The sequence below is a fragment of the Abramis brama genome, assembly GCF_963993115.1.
Source record: "Abramis brama genome assembly, chromosome: 10".
NCBI classification, from domain to species: Eukaryota; Metazoa; Chordata; class Actinopteri; order Cypriniformes; family Leuciscidae; genus Abramis; species Abramis brama.
Genome location: NC_139972.1, coordinates 11628531 through 11646359, shown reverse-complemented (window position 1 = coordinate 11646359; position 17829 = coordinate 11628531). Strand labels below are relative to the sequence as shown.

The 17829-nt window shown below is 37.0% G+C and overlaps 1 protein-coding gene across 1 annotated transcript in view; it reads right to left on the bottom strand.

Annotated features, from left to right (window-relative positions):
- The window catches only part of tenm4 (teneurin transmembrane protein 4), a 242867-nt gene that overhangs the window by 50198 nt on the left and 174840 nt on the right, over positions 1–17829 (bottom strand). Inside the window, exons 17-21 of the mRNA XM_084126175.1 lie at positions 15721–15840; positions 7779–8040; positions 4642–4909; positions 4409–4552; positions 1759–2008 (exon numbers count right to left, since the gene is read on the bottom strand). Coding sequence (XP_083982301.1) covers positions 1759–2008; positions 4409–4552; positions 4642–4909; positions 7779–8040; positions 15721–15840 — 1044 coding nt within the window. The remainder of the gene's footprint in view (positions 1–1758; positions 2009–4408; positions 4553–4641; positions 4910–7778; positions 8041–15720; positions 15841–17829) is intronic.

Genomic DNA, 17829 nt, shown 5'->3' with positions numbered 1-17829 from the left:
TGAGGGCGAGAAATATTTAAAACGCTGATACCGGTCTTATGCTAAGCTCGTAACCACTTTTCCATCTTTCAGTCTGACATTTCAAATTATGTGCCATGACTCTGGTTTCCTCAATGTACACAATTCTTTAAGGCTTTTTTTTACTGATGCGGTAACCCACTATGAGAGTTTACCCATACATCAAACTGGTCTCTGTAGATCTACAGCACAAAGCTCAGTCGTAGCACTGACCCTTTTATTGCTACTGTATCTGGAGAGGTGTTTTAATGCACTTCTTGGTACGCTTTAATGTAAGGAAAACACCTACACTGGGTGCATCCCACAGGCGACTACAAAAGCAACTGTATATCAAAAAAAGACTGTACAGAGCATTTAACTGATGTTCATTCATCATAACAAATGGTATTACTCTTTAGAAAAGCTCTTACCTATGCCTGAAATCTTTATTTCTGTACTTAGCGAGAGCAGCATGAAAAGAAGAAAGTGGAAAAAAGAGGGTTAGCTTACAGAGTTAGTCCTTAAATTATGCATTAAAGGGTTAGTTCACCCAAAAATGAATATTCTGTCATTAATTACTCACCATCATGTCATTCCAAACCCGTAAGACTTTCGTTCATCTTCAGGAGATTTGAGAGATTGAGAGATTTCTGTCCCACCATTTACATCATATAAAGCGATCGAGTATCTTCAGAAAATTTGGACTAAACCGCTCAATTCATATGGATTAGTTTTATGATCTCTCTATGAACTTTTTTAAGCGTCAAAGTAGTAGTTGCGTAGCTGTCAATGGAGAGACAGAAATCTCTCAGAATTCATCAAAAAGATCCTGAACATTATGGAAAGTCTTACAGGTTTGGAACGACATTTTTGGATGAACTATCCCTTTAATGTACAGAGAAATGGTAAGAGTGGTAAAAGTATACTACTACAGACAGTTCTACAAGCATGCATCACAACAAACAGAAAGGATTCCTCCACAGCAGACATACTGGATTGTTGACCAGGCCAAAATGTGTCACAGTCTGTTCTGATATGGAAAAACAATGCTAAATGCAAATAATAAAGTGCAACCAACCATGTGATTCTATATAGTTAGAATAAAAAAAAGCCTTGTGATAAGAAAACAGTTCCCAAGAAATCAGGCTAAAATAAATTCCAGAGTAAAATCCTGATGCAAAACCAGTTGAAAACCTCTGGCCTAGACATCCATTTAATTCGTGAATTTCATATGGAAATGTAATTTATAAAGAGTTTGTTCATTCCCAATACATCTCTAAAATGCTTCCAGGTGGATGATGTGTCTTTATGAATGTCCTGTAGAATGTGAATATAGGCTATGCAAAATTACCAGATGACTGTGCCCAAAATTAAGTGATGCTTTCCAGATACCAGATTCACCCTTTAACAGATGTCTTGGAGATGCATGTGTGCTTATTGGGTTCGAAGGAAAGGTGGATGACATTTTAGCATTACATTTAAAGAAACAATGCCCCTAAAAATGAAAATTCGGTCATTTATTTCCTTCTATGGAACAAATCTGGTCACTCTTTTCAAACATTAAAGCGCGACAGGCTTGGAATGAGTAAACTACAACAAAATTGTCATTTTTGTGTGAACTTTAAATGAAAAAGCCAGCATCAATCATGTGCTATATGAGTAGAGCTCCAAGATGCCTTTTGGATTGGGAGCAACTTATCTAAGATGATTTAGATGGTTAGGCGAATGTTTGTATATCTATGCGCATGCAGAATGCCAAACCTGAGCTCTAAGACACTCGTGACATTTCCTGTGGTGAAGATCCGACGGACGTAGTTGAAATCCCCCACGTACAGACTGCCATCCGAGCCACAGGCTAAAGCTACAGGTGCGAGCAGCTTATTTCCGTCCGCCAGCCCGTTGCAGCTCGGACAGGAGATACTGCGCCTTCGCCCGTTACCCATGATGCTTCCGATGACCGGGGGCTGCTGGGAAATGAAGATGTTCTCGCCGTTACCCTTGTGCAGGATACCTGAGTGACAGAGAGGGAGATCCCATAAGTATTTTGTCCATTCATTGTAATTTACACGAATCCATTCAGAACGGCATTCACTCAGCAGTAAATCAACAGGTTTTGTCGGATATGAGAAGCCAGGGTTTTAAATCTGACTCAATTCTGCTCAAATTTAATGACATTAAATGTATTTGTATGGAGCTTTTCTCTGCCACAGAGCAACAGGACGGCTGGCGGCGCTTGAGAAAGGATTTCGCTAAATAACCAGGCCGAGATGTGCTAAACAGAACTGAATTAATTTATCGGAAGGAGGTGTTTTTCTCTCGCACAGCCAGATGCTTCTGTACAGAAAGCAACGAAGTAAAAGTCCACAGTCACAGCAGGAAAAAACTTCCTCTTATTATCAGTATCACAGTCAGTCTGAATCTTCACCGCATGCCTCAATGAATCTCAGATGCTGAACAGCTTGCCACAGACGCCATTCAAAAGTGGCAGAGTGGCAAAGTGCGTGAAACTCAATTTCCAGTCATTTTCATTCTGTAGCGCTTTCTCCCCGAGCACCTGTTGAACCACGCTGTTTTTTGAGAGATGCTAAATAACAGCGTTTTCAGGCCGTCTATGCTGGTTGGCTAGAAATGTAGGTGGGTTTACTGGGCTTATTCACATCAAGCTCGAAAATTAACTGCGTAAAAGGCTTTCGATTGAGCTTTGAAGAAAATCTGGCAATTTTGGAGAACATTTTGCTGCTGAAATAAAAAAATAATAAAAATCACTGATAAGTAACATATACAAGCTTTTGTACTCAAAATATTCCAGATAAACGTGGAGCAGTTTAAACCTTTATTGTAAGTTGTATAAATTGTTTCTGTTTGTATGTTAGAGTAATTCACTTACTTTCAGAAATAATGATTCAGAAATTATAATTTTTTGCCAAAACCTGACAAATGAAAAGCAGTTGTCAGCAATTTCAGCATTTTATAATTTAGCTTGAGTGCGATTCATTTTATTCCAGTAAAACAAATATTTTCGCAGAGCAAAAAGTTGTCATGCTTTGGTTTTTCGCAGCAATTAATTCCGCTTCAGTTTGACTAATTTCCTTAAAGATGTACAAACTTTTCATAAACCTGTCAAAAAAACAACACACACAAAAAAAAACACTGTTCAGTTAATATTTTGCTTGAGTCTCACTCAGGTGTATTAAAGGAAACTTTGTAAGTTTACTTTAGTGTGATTCATTTTCTTTAAGTTTTACACACTTCTTTTGCAGAGTCTGACAAAAAAAAAAAAAAAAAAGTTGGCAGTTTTTTGGCAGCAATTCATTTCGCATGAGTTCAATTAAGTTTCTTTCAAGTCTACCAATGAAAACTATTACTGCATAAGTATGGAGCCAAGGAGAGGCAATTAAAAGGATGGCATTAAAAGAAGCTTCAGTGTAAATGACAAGAGTCGCTTGGGAAAAGAGAAAGGAAGAGAGAGTTGACATTTGAAGAATTTGAGCAAATTTTACCAGAAGTCCCCATGTCGACAGCGCTGGGTTTTAGACCAAGCTGTCACCTGCATTCCTAACCCTTGTGCTACAAGTAGGCTTCATTTACTGAGATAAGTGCACCTGTGCGCTAGCAAAAGAATACTTGACAGGAACCGAAAATGGAGCAGTTTATGTAATCACTGATTTCAGAGACAATTCAGCAGCAGTAGGAAAATTGACCAACTCCAATAAGGTCCTGTCGTACAAATAACAGCTTTGGCTTGCTGAGCTGGGGTTTGAAAGAAAATGAATATTCAGTGATATTATCGTTTTAACTGCATTGACAATATTGGATGAGAACAACATTTGAACCGAACTGAACTGTATAATGACACTATGACAGTCTGTAGAGCTGCTTATAGCTGAATTGAATTTGTTTTATAATAGACAAACGCTGCAACATTGACAGTTATTGAACTGAACCAAATGGAGCTGAATAATGGCACTATTATGTTCTCTAGAGCTGCTTTAGCTCACTGTTTCATAATTGAAGAATTTCACATTAACATTGTTATTTTGCTGTTTATTAGGGTGAAGCTGCTTTGAAACAATCAGTATTGTATAAAGCGCTATACTGTATAAATGAATGTTATAACTTATCCGAGTCCAGGGCCCAGTTTACACCTGGTATTAAGATGCGTTTTGGATGATCGGATCACAAGTAGACGAGGGAGACACATTCCCGTCTACACCTGGTTTTTTAATCCGTCTCTTTTGTCCACTTTCAACCACTTCTCGAAAGTAACCGTATTAAAACTAAGCCTTCTCGTCCTAAGCAAGCAGTGAACATTTATGAGCATTTCCAGAATGGAAAAAACTCATCAGATCTAATTAATAAGCAACCACATTTTTAAGAGCATTTAAATATCTCTCTGTGTGTACTAACTCACCACTTTGGATGTTCAGCGCGTGATGTTTGTCCACGCTCCAGCCGCCAAGGTTGGACGCAATAGTCTCGTATCCCTGGAGGACGGCTGTCCGCTTCTCCCAAAGGATCAGATCCGGGCAGGATTCGTACTCGAAACCCACAGACACTAGCAGGAGTGAAGAGGAAACATCGCTAAGCTTGAGACTGACAACAGCCTTGAGAAATTAAACACTAACAACTTCATTTCCAACTCACCGAAAGCCTCAGACAGCCCATACACTTTCTGGCTGTAGACGTCTGCTTTGTCCCAGACAAAGTCGTAGGAGAGGTTGGGCGCAGCTGAGAACCACTTCCTGAAGAGCCTTCCCTCGACGGCCACCATGAGGTGCACCTTCATCAGGCTGAACGGGATGGTGGAGTGGGTGAGGGTGATCCTCAGGAGGGACTTATACCCCGACGTCCGGCTGCTCAGGTAGCCCAAACGCACTTCTGTACCTGGGATCCGCACCTCCTCTTGGAGGGTCTGGGGAGAAGGTGAAAATGTTGATATTAGTTACAACAAAACAGAGCCAACAGTAACAAATCTTCTAATTTTGTGGGAGATGCACCCTGCTGAGAAGTGTTTGCATTATTTAGCATCCGAATCTACTCAAATGAGAATGACTTAATTTCTTCACAGGAGACATTTTATTATACAGTGCAAAACAAATATTGGGTGAATCTACATCATATTTTACCCTTAAAAAAAGAAGATTTTTTTTTTTTTTTTCAATAAAAAAAAATTCTATTAAATATATAGTACAATACCAGTCAAAAGTTTGAGGTCGAGAATATTTTTTATGCTTTTGAATAAAGTCTTTTCTGCTCACCAGGGCTGCATTAATTTGATCAAAAATACAGAAAAAAAATATTGTGAAATATTATTACAATTAAAAAAAAAAAAAACTTTTTTATTTGAATATATTTTAAAATGTAATTTATTCTTGTGATTCAAAACTGAATATTTTGCATCATTACCCCAGTCTTCAGTGTCACATGATCCTTCAGAAATCATTGCTGCTCGAGAAACATTTCTTATTATTATCAGTCGAAAACAGCTATGCTGCTTTTCATATTTTTTGATGAATAGAAAGTTTAAAAGAACAGCATTTATTTAAAACATTTTTTTTAACATTATTCAATGTATTTACTGTCACTTCTGATTAATTGAATGCATCACTGCTGAATTAAAGAATGAATAAATAATTAATTCATTAATTAAATTAATATGAATTACATGTAAATGATGAAAAATGTTCATTATTGTAATGTGAAAAAAGTGGGGTGGGAGTAGGTGATTTGGCAGCACATAATTATCACAATATTGCCAGATAATATTACTAGATCTGAAATAAGCTAGTTTTCTAATAATACAATTTTCTAAATATAATTTCTTTTTTTTTCTCCTTTTGATTTTGGGGTTAAATGTGACCCAGGAACTTTGAATTGCTCTGAGTGAACAAATTACTCAGTGTAAAGCAATGCATACATCTAGGTCACACAGGCATCATCAACAACACCTTTGTTTCCTCATAGGAAGTCGGTTTGGAGACTCAGTGGCTCAGAGGTTTCTCATTGCTCACACACACACAGAGCTCTCATTAACTCTCAGCGTACCGCTCCTTTATCACAGTCAGGCACAGAGCCGACCAATAAACACAGCCGATCGGTACAGCGTCAATAAACACTGATAAGAGCTCCTCCATAGACGTTTCTGTTTGTAAACCTGTGATAACTCTGTGTGTGGGTGTGTGTGTGGATGCATATGAACAGTACGTGTGTGTGAAAAAACCCCACCTCAAGATTTGGGATGGGACAGATTTGTGCCGATATTAATAGCCCAGACAGCAGAATGCATGTGAGGCTGACTCATTTACTGTATCTTGTTAACCAAAGACGACGACAAAATAATTAGGAAAGTGGCACACAGTTATCAAAACACACACACACATAAATATGCACACATAAAAAAATAAAAAAATAAATAAAAAAATAAAATAATATATTTTATATATATATATATATACACATACATACACATACACATACACCTATAGACACACTTGGACACAACAAAACTATTGTACACAAACTCGCACACAAAAAACCTGTCACTCAAGACCAAAACACAGATGTTTTATTTTCCAGCAACGACTGCAAAGCTCCTCCTAGACTCAGACTCAAAAAGCTTCCATGCTGCTTTCGTCTAAATGTAATTATCGTTCTTCAGAAAATGTCTGGAGTAGTAAATTGGACTGTGTATCTCTGCCCAATTACACACAGGAGATAAAATCACAGGACTGTCACCTGAGACAGAGCCTCGTCCATTCCCCTCTGATGTACATTTCCCAATACCGGTCCCCTGCTGTCTATCAGAACATCATTAAGAACCAGCACTAGTCTGGAATCAATCGTGGCAGATTACCAGATTTTTATTAAAAAAAAAAAAAAAAACCGGTGTCTGAGACACCAGTACACGTTTGAACTGTCTGCAAGTGTCAGACTAAACAAGAATAAATCTGTTAAAAAACATTAGACATTCAAAGTTTAAAATGAACTCAAACAAAAATATAGTAAAAATGTCATAAAACAAGCTTTTTAAATACAACACAAAATGGCATTCACAATGCATCTCAGTCATGATAAAACTAAAGCAGCAAAGATCTATTCTTCCACTAGAGTAAAATGGATTATACACAAAAAACTAAAGAAAGTAGGGCGGAGACTGAATGTGAGCTTGAGTGGTCAATAGTGAGTCAATAGAGTGGTGCAGTGATGAGGTCAGAACCCGGAAGACTAATTCGCCGTTGGTTCCTTCGAGATTTCCTGTGGGGTTTTATAATGTTTTTTTTATTTATTTATGTGTAAAATAAAGCCAGTGGTAAACATAACTTGACTATACTTTGACATTTTGTTCTACAATGTAAATTGCACTGTAAGTAAAAATCCCTGTAAGAAAGGGGCGGAGTTAAAGCGGAATAAATGATTGGAGAAGTCCAGCATACGTCATTAGAGAGAAGTCTGGAAGATCGAGTTAAGACATTTTTGATTAAGAATTATGAGGTAAAAAAAATAAATACAAATAAATATATGCATAAATAAATCATTTACAAATAGACCAATAACATGCATTTAAAAATACATTGGGTATATTTTCATTTCATGCAAACTTTAACTATGTAACGTGATGTTTAATAACTGGGATTTGAACTGGGATTTGATTGGTTAAACTTAAAATTATAATATTCATGCATTGTTATTATAGTTTTGGAAACATTAACAGATAAATCAACCACAATATTTCACTTTTTTTTTCTTCCTCCCTGTATCTCGTAATGATCTGTTTTCATCACCTGTATCTCTGGAACGACGATGCCCCTCTCTTTGCAGGTGCCGGCGAACGCCGTCAGCGGGGCAGGCAGGACGATAGGCATGGGACGGGTGAAGCTGCTCAGGTCGCAGCTTGGGATGTCATTGACCTCGTGTCGCATTACAATGGTGTCCATGACGAAGAAACGTCCCCATGGCAGCCACAAGGTGTGCTCCTGAGTGATGAACGGAGCGCGCTCAAACCTCAACGCTACGGCCACGCCACCGTTACTCACCAGGTCGAAACTGAAACGGAGAGGACATTTTCGGTTAGACACAGAGCTTTGCAATTGTGTTTTATCAAAATATGGGTTGGAAACCTTTGTCACCATTGTCCCCTTTAGCAAAACCCCTAGCCAAAAGTAAATCTTGCCCATATATATTTTTTTAATGTCAGTTTCTCAACTACCTTCTGAGAGTATTTACATTTGGTAGATGCTTTTATCCGAAAAAACGTACACTTCAACAAAAAAGTACGCTTTAAGCTTGATGTCAACTAGTCGCTGATCGTGGCCTATAGAGGGCGCAATGGGATAAGAAATCTTTGAAGTTATGTTTAATCTTTTAGTTATAAAATGACAAATAAATGCATACTCCGAGAGCGGTCATCATATGTTTGATTATACCATCTGGATGCTCAAAATGTATCACGTTAATGCACGTTTCAAACAGCTTATTATACACGTAAGCTAATCGCAGTTCTAAACTAATGCGCTGCTGCACTGTAACACACACACATACTGTGCAGACAGTGGCTCGCACATCACACACAGAAACAGTCAGTAGTGCAGAAATTTATTGTCAACACTGTTCTGTGTGTTATCAATAAAACTGCGTAGAAACTGAACATTTCTTAGTAACTAAAACCCACAGCTTCACTATTAGTAGAGAGACGCTGACAGGTAGAATTAATTCACACGCAATCACTCTTTTACAAATGCATTCATATGCATGTAACCTTTACATGATATCTGAACATGATATCTTAACATGATATCTTATATCTGATTTAGAACAAGCAGAAATCTGTGAGAAATATAACGACCCAAAGACAATAGGAGGAGCAATAGCCTTGTGGGCAGCACTGTGTCATATGCCATAGCTGTGCACAAGGCAACCCGTGTTCTGAGTCTCAGCTCGAGGTTCAGGCTTATTTGTTCATTAATGACATCATCAGCGACAAGTCGACATTGACTCGACTTCAATCACATAAATGTTGTACAACCCCTACAGGAAAGCACACAGAAGAAGTGCTCTTCCACAAAAAAATTATTAAAAAGTGATTAAAAAAAGTTACAATACTGCTTATAATTCACAGCTTATGAAAAAAATAGTTAAATGTTTATTAAAGGTGTTCTGTTTTACCAGAATTTTTGTTTGTTTGGTTTAATAGTGTTTTTTTTTTTTTTTTTTTTTTTGTGAATTACACTGAAGCCAATTAGTGTTTGAACCCAAATTACCAAAATGTCTAACCTTATACAAGGGCAAGGTCACTCTCTTTTTTTTCAAATATTAAAAAAAAGTTTTAAATATTTAGGTGTATTATTATTTTAACATAAACATGAATCGTTTACAAGTTGCCCTACTATACTCATCACATCGTAATTCTCTATGACTACTTATCTCTTGAATAAAACCATTTATAAACGCATCATATTTTAATAGAGTGGATCTGATTCATTAAGTACAGTTCTTTGCTTGAGTATGCCAACCATCGCTGCCTTAAAAATGCCGTTTGATTTCCCATTCAGTAAAATTACAATGCCATTTAATTCTCTCACAATACCATTTACTACCATTTTAATCAACGTAATTCACCGTTTCTCTGCACTGCCATTAAAACCAGACTTAATAAAGGTTGTAATTCATTATGTTTCTCCAAATGACAGGATTCAATTGAAAAGGACTCGGCTTCAGTTAGTAGGGACGGTTTTTATCTGGCAGCTACACAATGTGACTGGAATACAATGAACTATTGGCTCAGCCTAATACACAGTGCTTTTGAATTTGCATTAATAAAATCAGCATGAATGAGTGGTGTCGTTATTCTCTTTTGAGGAGTGAACTGGCAAGATTCCTTGCCACTGCAGTGGCCGTGCGTACGCCGGCGAGCGTCTTTTGTTGTGTGGTGGAACGGTGCGCTTTGATAAAGGAGGTGAGAGGGGAAATGACATTTAAGGGAAGGGTAAAGTATTATTGATCTGAGCTGTCTGCGCTAACATAACTTTACAACAACGCTACAATGGCAGCACGCGCTCTGCATATAGAGTTGCTCTGATCAGAGAGCTTTGTTGTTGACACCGCTAAACAGAAACGAAACGGGACGCTATGTGCTGGCTAGCGTGTGTGCGGCTTGCTAGGTGACTGATTGTGTTCAAATCCAGAATGCTACTCTGATCTTCTTTTTTGTGTACCGTCATGAGGAGACACACCTTTACAACACGCTGTGGTAGACATGAAAGCACAAATGCACTTTACTGCCAAAAACGCCTACAATGCAAACAGCCGATTAGCAATACGTGATATGTGGACGCGCAGAATGTGCTGTACTCTGTGTCTTTGTTCTCGAGGTTGGCATAGATGCGGTGTGCATCTGTAGTCACACCTCAAGCTGCTTGAACATTAATTCAACTACATATCCCAAAGGACCATTCACAGAGCTTTCATTGGCACGGCTGATAAACAAAGGTCTGCTTTGCCCTTGTTGTCGTGCCCTTGCTAAAATGTGAGCATTTGTCTGTGTGCTGTGGGAGTTTGAACTGAGCGTGTTTGTTGAGAAGTGTCTGCGAGAGAGAGAGCGTGTGTGTGTGTTTTAATGCAGCCGTAGAGCTGACGCTAATCTGCAGTAAAAGCTAGCCAGCTAGTCACGTGCTGAGAGACGCGCTCACACATATATAACCATGACACGGGCACACAGACAGCCCTAAAGGCTGCCATGCCAATCGATGAGCGATTCACAGGCCTGTTATCAATCACACAAACACCTCAGGCATGGGTGACACACTTTATTAGTGCATTCAGCCTTTCAGTGCACACTTTGAGGGGACGCAGTGTTAACCCAAAGGGGGTTGTCAGATCGATGTGTTAGACCCCAAAAAGGTCGAAGATACACACTCTTAGTCCTCTGAACTGAACCAAGGCTACATTCACACAGCAGCAGAATAAAGTCCTGTGTGCTAAATACAATTACATTCACACACAAATTTGTTATAAACGAGAATGACAACCATGTTTGTTGAGAATGACTACAGAAACACTGACCAGAAATACCCTTATGAAAATTAACCACAAATTACTACACATTACTTACTACAATTACTACAAATAAAACCAAAAAAACATGGTTATAGTTTAACCATGGTAACCACAATTAACCATAGTTTAACCATGGTAACCACAATTAACCATAGTTTAACCATGGTATTTGTAGTAAAACTGTGGTTATTCAAATGGTAATCATTCAGCCAAAAAAACAAAACAAAAAAACCTAACAAACAAAAAACATGGTTACAGGATGTAAATATATTTACGTAAAAAATCACATTATATAACCAAAGATTTAAGCAAGTTTATTCCGTTAGGTTACATACTAACCAGTTAACCTAGTACCTTTGCACATCACTAGCTGATTAGCCCGACAGCTTAGCATCCTGTTAACTGATCAACCAACTAGCTTAGCATACTATTGACAATTAGCCTGTAAACTAGGTGACCTGTTAGTTAATTTGTAAATTTTACAATAATGTTCCAGAGATTAGGTAATGCATGAACTAATATTAACTAACAATGAGGAATACATTCGTTACAGTACTTATTAATCTATGTTAACATTAATAAAAATAAAAATAAACTGTTCATTGTTAGTTCAGGTTCATTAAATAATGTAAAATACAACTTTTGATTTAAATCCTGTATAAGTAAATGTTGAGATTAACATTAACAGATTAATAAATGGTTTAGAAATATTTTACATTGTTAGTTCATGTTAACTGATGTAGTTTACTAATATTAACAAATGAAACCTTACTGTAAAGTGTTACATATTTTGTCTACAAGGTTCTCTCAAGTTGTGAACAATCACAACGTATTTTTTTTATTTTATTTTTTTATGTTTGAAACTAAATATTTGAATACTGTATTACTAGCACTTCTCATGTTTATTGGCTCTTTTAAGATGAATCAGTTTTTGTATTCCTTTTATAGTCCCATTTGTAAGTCGCTTTAGAAAAAGTGTCTGCTGAATGAATAAATTTAAGTGTTTGATAAATTTAATAATGTTCTCAAAACGCGCAAAACTTTATTTATACATTGTTCATGGAACGTTTTTCTGAATTGTTTTAGTTAATTGCTTTTAGCTCGCCTAACTTTTTTTTTTTTTTTACATTAATACTTACTACTTGTTTCAGATGGTCCAGAGAATATTCAAAAGTAACATTCCCATGAAAAAAAGCTTGAAAAAACAAAAAAAGGATGTTTTGAAATTTAATTTAGCAAAACATTCTTTGAACGTATTTTTGTTTGCTGGAAAATCTCCACACATTGAATCTCACACTACACCCGTGTCACTTCCACTACATAATAATCATGTCAAATCTTTGTCTGACCCCCAAAAAAACATTATAATATTCATTTTATTTTATTTTCCGTGTTCGCATTTATGAGAGAAATGTCAGTTTACAGTTACGGACGTGAGCGCTCTGAAAGCGGCACTAAAAGACTGCTTTAAAACTTTCACAGAGACCTCAAACAGAACAGCTGCCTTTCTTTAAAGTGAATTTCGTTTTGTATTAATTATATCTTAATTTTAATCAATGTTTCATGAACCAATTGCCTGGATTTAATATATAAAAAGTAAATATAGCAGACGCATTGCTGCCACATACATATTATTTTTTCACCTCAATTATGTCTAATAACGAGATCTTATGTCGTTTTAAAATAACGATGCATTTTAATTGTTTATTAATGAACTAGTCTTTTCTAAATCAGTGTAGGCTGCCTGCATACATATCTCCACATCTCCGCTGTAATGTAGCCTATAGATGCGCCTTTCATACGGACAGGATTACATAATCAGATGGTAGCTACCGTATTTGCTTTCGATTGGATTTTTTTTCGTTGGTGGACTTTTTTTTAAATTAACTTTATAGTTATATTTCTCATGTCTGTGAGGCTTGTCTATACACTGTTTGTCAGTTCATTTTTGAGGCACGCTCCAATTCACAGAGATCATGAAAGCGCGCCCTGTTCGTTTTGTTTTATTTTACAAAGGCACGCCGTTTTCTTGTTGTTGTGAGTTTACACAAATAAAAGTAGTTGCGACTGATGTATTATTATTTTCTGTATGACCAGAAATGGAGTATTTTAAGTTGTTTCCACTGTTGATAGGAAAATGCGAGTGATGGCACCGGCGCCTGCATCCATGTCATAGTGCGCGCTCCACACTCCGCACAAACACTTGGATATGCGCTTCATAATAGCAAACATTTATCTAGGTTAACGTTAGAGCGAGCGGCCATGCCAGACGGATAATCCTCTTCATGTTTAACTAATCAAATTATGTTGCACTTTATTGCGCCAGTTTGAAAAGGGCGGCTGAAACACTTAGCCTATAGGCTACAGATAAACGCCAAAGGCTGGTGTTTTTCTTTAAACAAATTCGTTGCTTTAAAATAGATATTGTTTATGGGCTAATTAATGCCACAATAATTTGTTTATTTTATTGGCTAATTGTATTTTTCATTTTTGTTTTGCATTGAATACCATTGAATATTTTCATTGAATGCATTGAATATTTGCTGTGCACCGCTATGCCATCCTCCCATAGAAAGACACGTTAAGAGCCACCTATTTTCTTTATAATAAAGGGTTTCTATGGAAGGAAAACGCCTAATGTATAATTAAATGCATTGCGTTCATATTCTTTATCACTGAAGCTTTTTCTTTATTATAAGGGTGTATTATTCCATTAAAAAAAGGACTGTTTATAAGGTGACAATCCGTTATACATCTTGAAGATTTTTGTATTGTATTGTATCTTCTGTTATAAAGACGAAGATTGACATTTCGTTAATTAAACAAAATAAGAACACAATGTTGTAAAAAATAAACAACTTAGGCTATGTTCTGTTAGATGTGTTTTGACTACTTTTTGTTTAATTATATCTCTAGGTAATGAAGATATAGCCTATTAACAAAAATAAATCTTATTAGGCCTATATAATATATCATATTAAAAAAAACCTTATATATAAAATATAAAAAAGCCTATATAAAATATATTTTCAAAAAGGGCCTCATTGATTAATTTTGCATGATTGGAGGCTGCTACTATTTGCTTAAGCTTTTTGAACGTGATAAAGGCGCGATAGGCTGTCAATTTCATGTGGATAAAGGCATATTTTGTACATGACTACACATGTCCTTATAAGGGCAAAAAAAGAGGTAGTTTTAACGACATAACATCTCGTTATTACGAGAAAAAGATGTCGTTTTAACGACATAACATCTCGTTATTACGAACATAACATCTCGTTATTAAGAGAGAAGATGTCGTTAAAACGACATAAGATGATCTCGTTATTACGAGAAAAGATGTCGTTAAAACGACATAAGATCTCGTTATTACGAGAAAAGATGTCGTTAAAACGACATAAGATCTCGTTATTATGACATAATTGGGAATAATATGTAGCCTATGTGGCAGCAATGCGTCACCGTAGAATCACGACATGGAGGCGTCGGCGAGTGAACTGGAGTTCGTCTCATAAATGAACCGAAACTCAGCATATAATGCACATTCACATTCACAGCGTACTTAGACACATTTAGACGCATTCATAATCATTACTTTTACGAAGTGGACGAGCGGAGCGGAATATTCAGAAATGCGCTGTCCACTCACGAGCTCTGATCGGAACAAACCCGAACCTCACTGTCTGCTGAACTTGCACAGAAACATCAAAATATAACCAGCTTTTTAAAATGGTTTTTAAAACTTAACACTATTTTAGCACAAATTATGAGCTTATTGGCGATTTTTTAATAATTATTGACAAAATTAGAATATAGGCTAGTAAAAGTTTTTTTTTTTTTTTTTACTTTTGGGTGGGCCTGTTGAAAAGTGGGGCCGTGCCTGAGCTACAGGACATCGTCTTTCAAAACATAACCTGCGCGAAAGAGAGAAAAAATATGAATGCGTCATTGTACCCAGCACTTCTGAAAATGCACTTCCGAATGCGTCTCTGTCCCCAGCACATTTCAAACCAAACTGACGCCCATGGAAACAGGGTTGCGTAAGTGACTCTCAATACATCAAGTCAGATGTATAATGGATGGCTTTTAGGATTTCCAGAGTCTGACTTCAGGCTGAATTTTGTATTACATGAATATTCACTGCATGTTACTTGGTCAATCCGACTCTAGCGGTTGGTAGAGTAGCAGAGGGACCTCTTTGGAAGTGAAGAAAGAAGTAATTTAAAAAGCAAAGGCACCAGGATAGTACAAATCACAATCAAACAAAATCATTTAAGACAGCTTTCCCATTTTAAAGCAAGCAAACAGGTGCATTGGTGATTTCATGCCATACTGAGTCTGTTCTTGCAGGGCTTGATGGGCTGTTGTGGGAGGGAGACCATGTGTTTACGAGCAAAGAGAGGGAAAAAATAGAGAGAGCCAGGGAGATGGAAGTTTTTTTTTTTTTTTTTATGGCTACAAAAAGCACCATCCAAGCAAACAGGCAAAATGCGCATGGTGTGCTGGGGATAAAACCTCCAGCACATTATACAACATTCTGCCATACAGAAAGCAGTTAGAGTGCACAGATGTGGGCTAAAGGTGCATGAATAATGATCCAATTTGAATATACGTAATTTTAATTGCTAACCCACATCTTTAAATACCATTTCATCATATGTTGCAACTTACCTGCCATCCTGTCTGGTGATGGTATACCCATTGGCTGGTTTGTTAATGAAGCTGATATTTACACCGACCAGAGGAGTCCCATCTGAAGTCACCACTTGTCCCCGGATAACACAGGCATGACTGTGAAGTTAAAAAAAAAGGAAATACGATGTTATTTGTAAACACATATAATAAATTAAATGAATCCAACAGCTCTGAGGAAACCTCAGCGGGATTTTCTGTCTGAGATGCAATAGATTACAGACAAAAACTGGGATAGTGTTTGTGTCATTCCTGCTGTTTGAGAGAACAATGGTATGAGTGCTTTCAGTCACAGCAGATATCTGGGCTTAAAACTGCCTCTATCTGATGTTATCTGTCTGCCTCAGGAGCTCCGACTTACTGATCGATATGAAAAAGTCAAACACAGTTTCTTAAAATCCTAAACAAGTGCAAAACAGCTCCCCGCTAGACACGACTTATGACTCACAGTGTTAGAGTTTTTAATCAGGCGTCATGCTGTTCCGGCTGGAGATTAAGAATGACAAAAAAACCTGCAAAAAACTAAATATATAAAAAAATAAAAGAGCTGTACATTTTTGTAGTCTATTCATATTCATATATGATAACTGAATAATTTATTTTATTGATACATGCAATCAGGGTTTGACATTAACTTTTTTTGCTCACCTGCCAGTGGTTAGTGGTTTTCCAAAGTTACTAGCCATTTAGCATTTTTACTGGCCACAAATTTGACCAATACCATAGGGAAAAACTGCCATATAGATATTTTTAATGTATCTCATAATTTTTACATCAGATATGTTAGGCTGTTGTCACTTTAAGACCTGAGGCATGGATCCATTATACCGTTACACATGTGTTTTCTTTCTCAACTGTTTACATTCACTTCAAACATAACTGACTGTTAACGTGAATACTTGCCAAGACCGACATTTTGGCTTTTTTTGTGTGTGTATTTGACTTTGTATTTAAGCGCAATAAGCAGCGAAAAAGAACTCAATTTAGTCCCGAGAGACGGCTTTATGTGCACGCACCCTTCTGTGTAAGCACAAAATCTGCAGGAATGAGTAAAATTACAATCCCACGTAGTGATGTTACGTTCGTGAACGAATCGTTCTTTTTGAACGAATCCTTTAGGTGAACGAATCGTTCTCGTTCACGTAATCCATTGACTCATATTTCTCGTTCACTGAAATGTGAAATCCCTCCCTCCACAGCAGCGTGACGCTATTAGCAGCGCATGCGCAGCTCAGTGAACCGGTGTTTTCAACCCGTCAAAGAATGAACCTCGAGCCAATAGCCTTCGAGTATGAGATGTGACGGAGCATGTGATTTGTTGGATGTAGTGAACGAATACGCCCTTCACTGACTGTGACCGAGTTGCTTTTGAGTCTGAACGAGAGAGAGATCTTATCGTTTGTAAACGAGTTGAACGAACTGGTACATGTCGTTCATGAATGAAAATTACCAGTTGTTTGAACGATAATGATGGCGAACCGATAGAGCTAGTTTTGTGTAGTTAGCATGTTTGCATCAAAGAAACAAATTTACACTTTACCATTGTAATGAAAACAGGTTAATAACGCAAGCTAATGGTTAAATATAACAAAGACAAATAAACATCGTCATTTTTTTACTTGGTTTGAGCTAAGGGGGGTGTACTTGACACTTAGTTACCTGCTTTTCTTATATTTTGTTTGTGTGTTTTAGTCTTAGTTTTGTGGTATTTTGCACTTTGAACAATTTACTTGACTACTTGTGTTCATTTTGTATTATCAAAAATGAATTCATTACGTTTTATTCATGTCATATGCACTTCTCTAAAAACTAAAACAAACCAAAAAAAATATGACAGTATTGGTTAGGTCTCATTTGCGTAACGTCAGCAAATAGCATTTCAGTTCGGGCTGTGAAGGGGCATGTATTTGGTTGGATCTACTGAACGAATATGCCTATCACTGACTGAGATCGCTCTGTTTTGAGAGATCTCGTTCGTGAACGAATTGAACTAACTGGTACTTTCGTTCGTGAATGAGAGTACTGGGTAGATCGGTCATTTAGCATGTGATTCAATCTCATTCAAAGCGCAGTTATAGGTGTGCACAT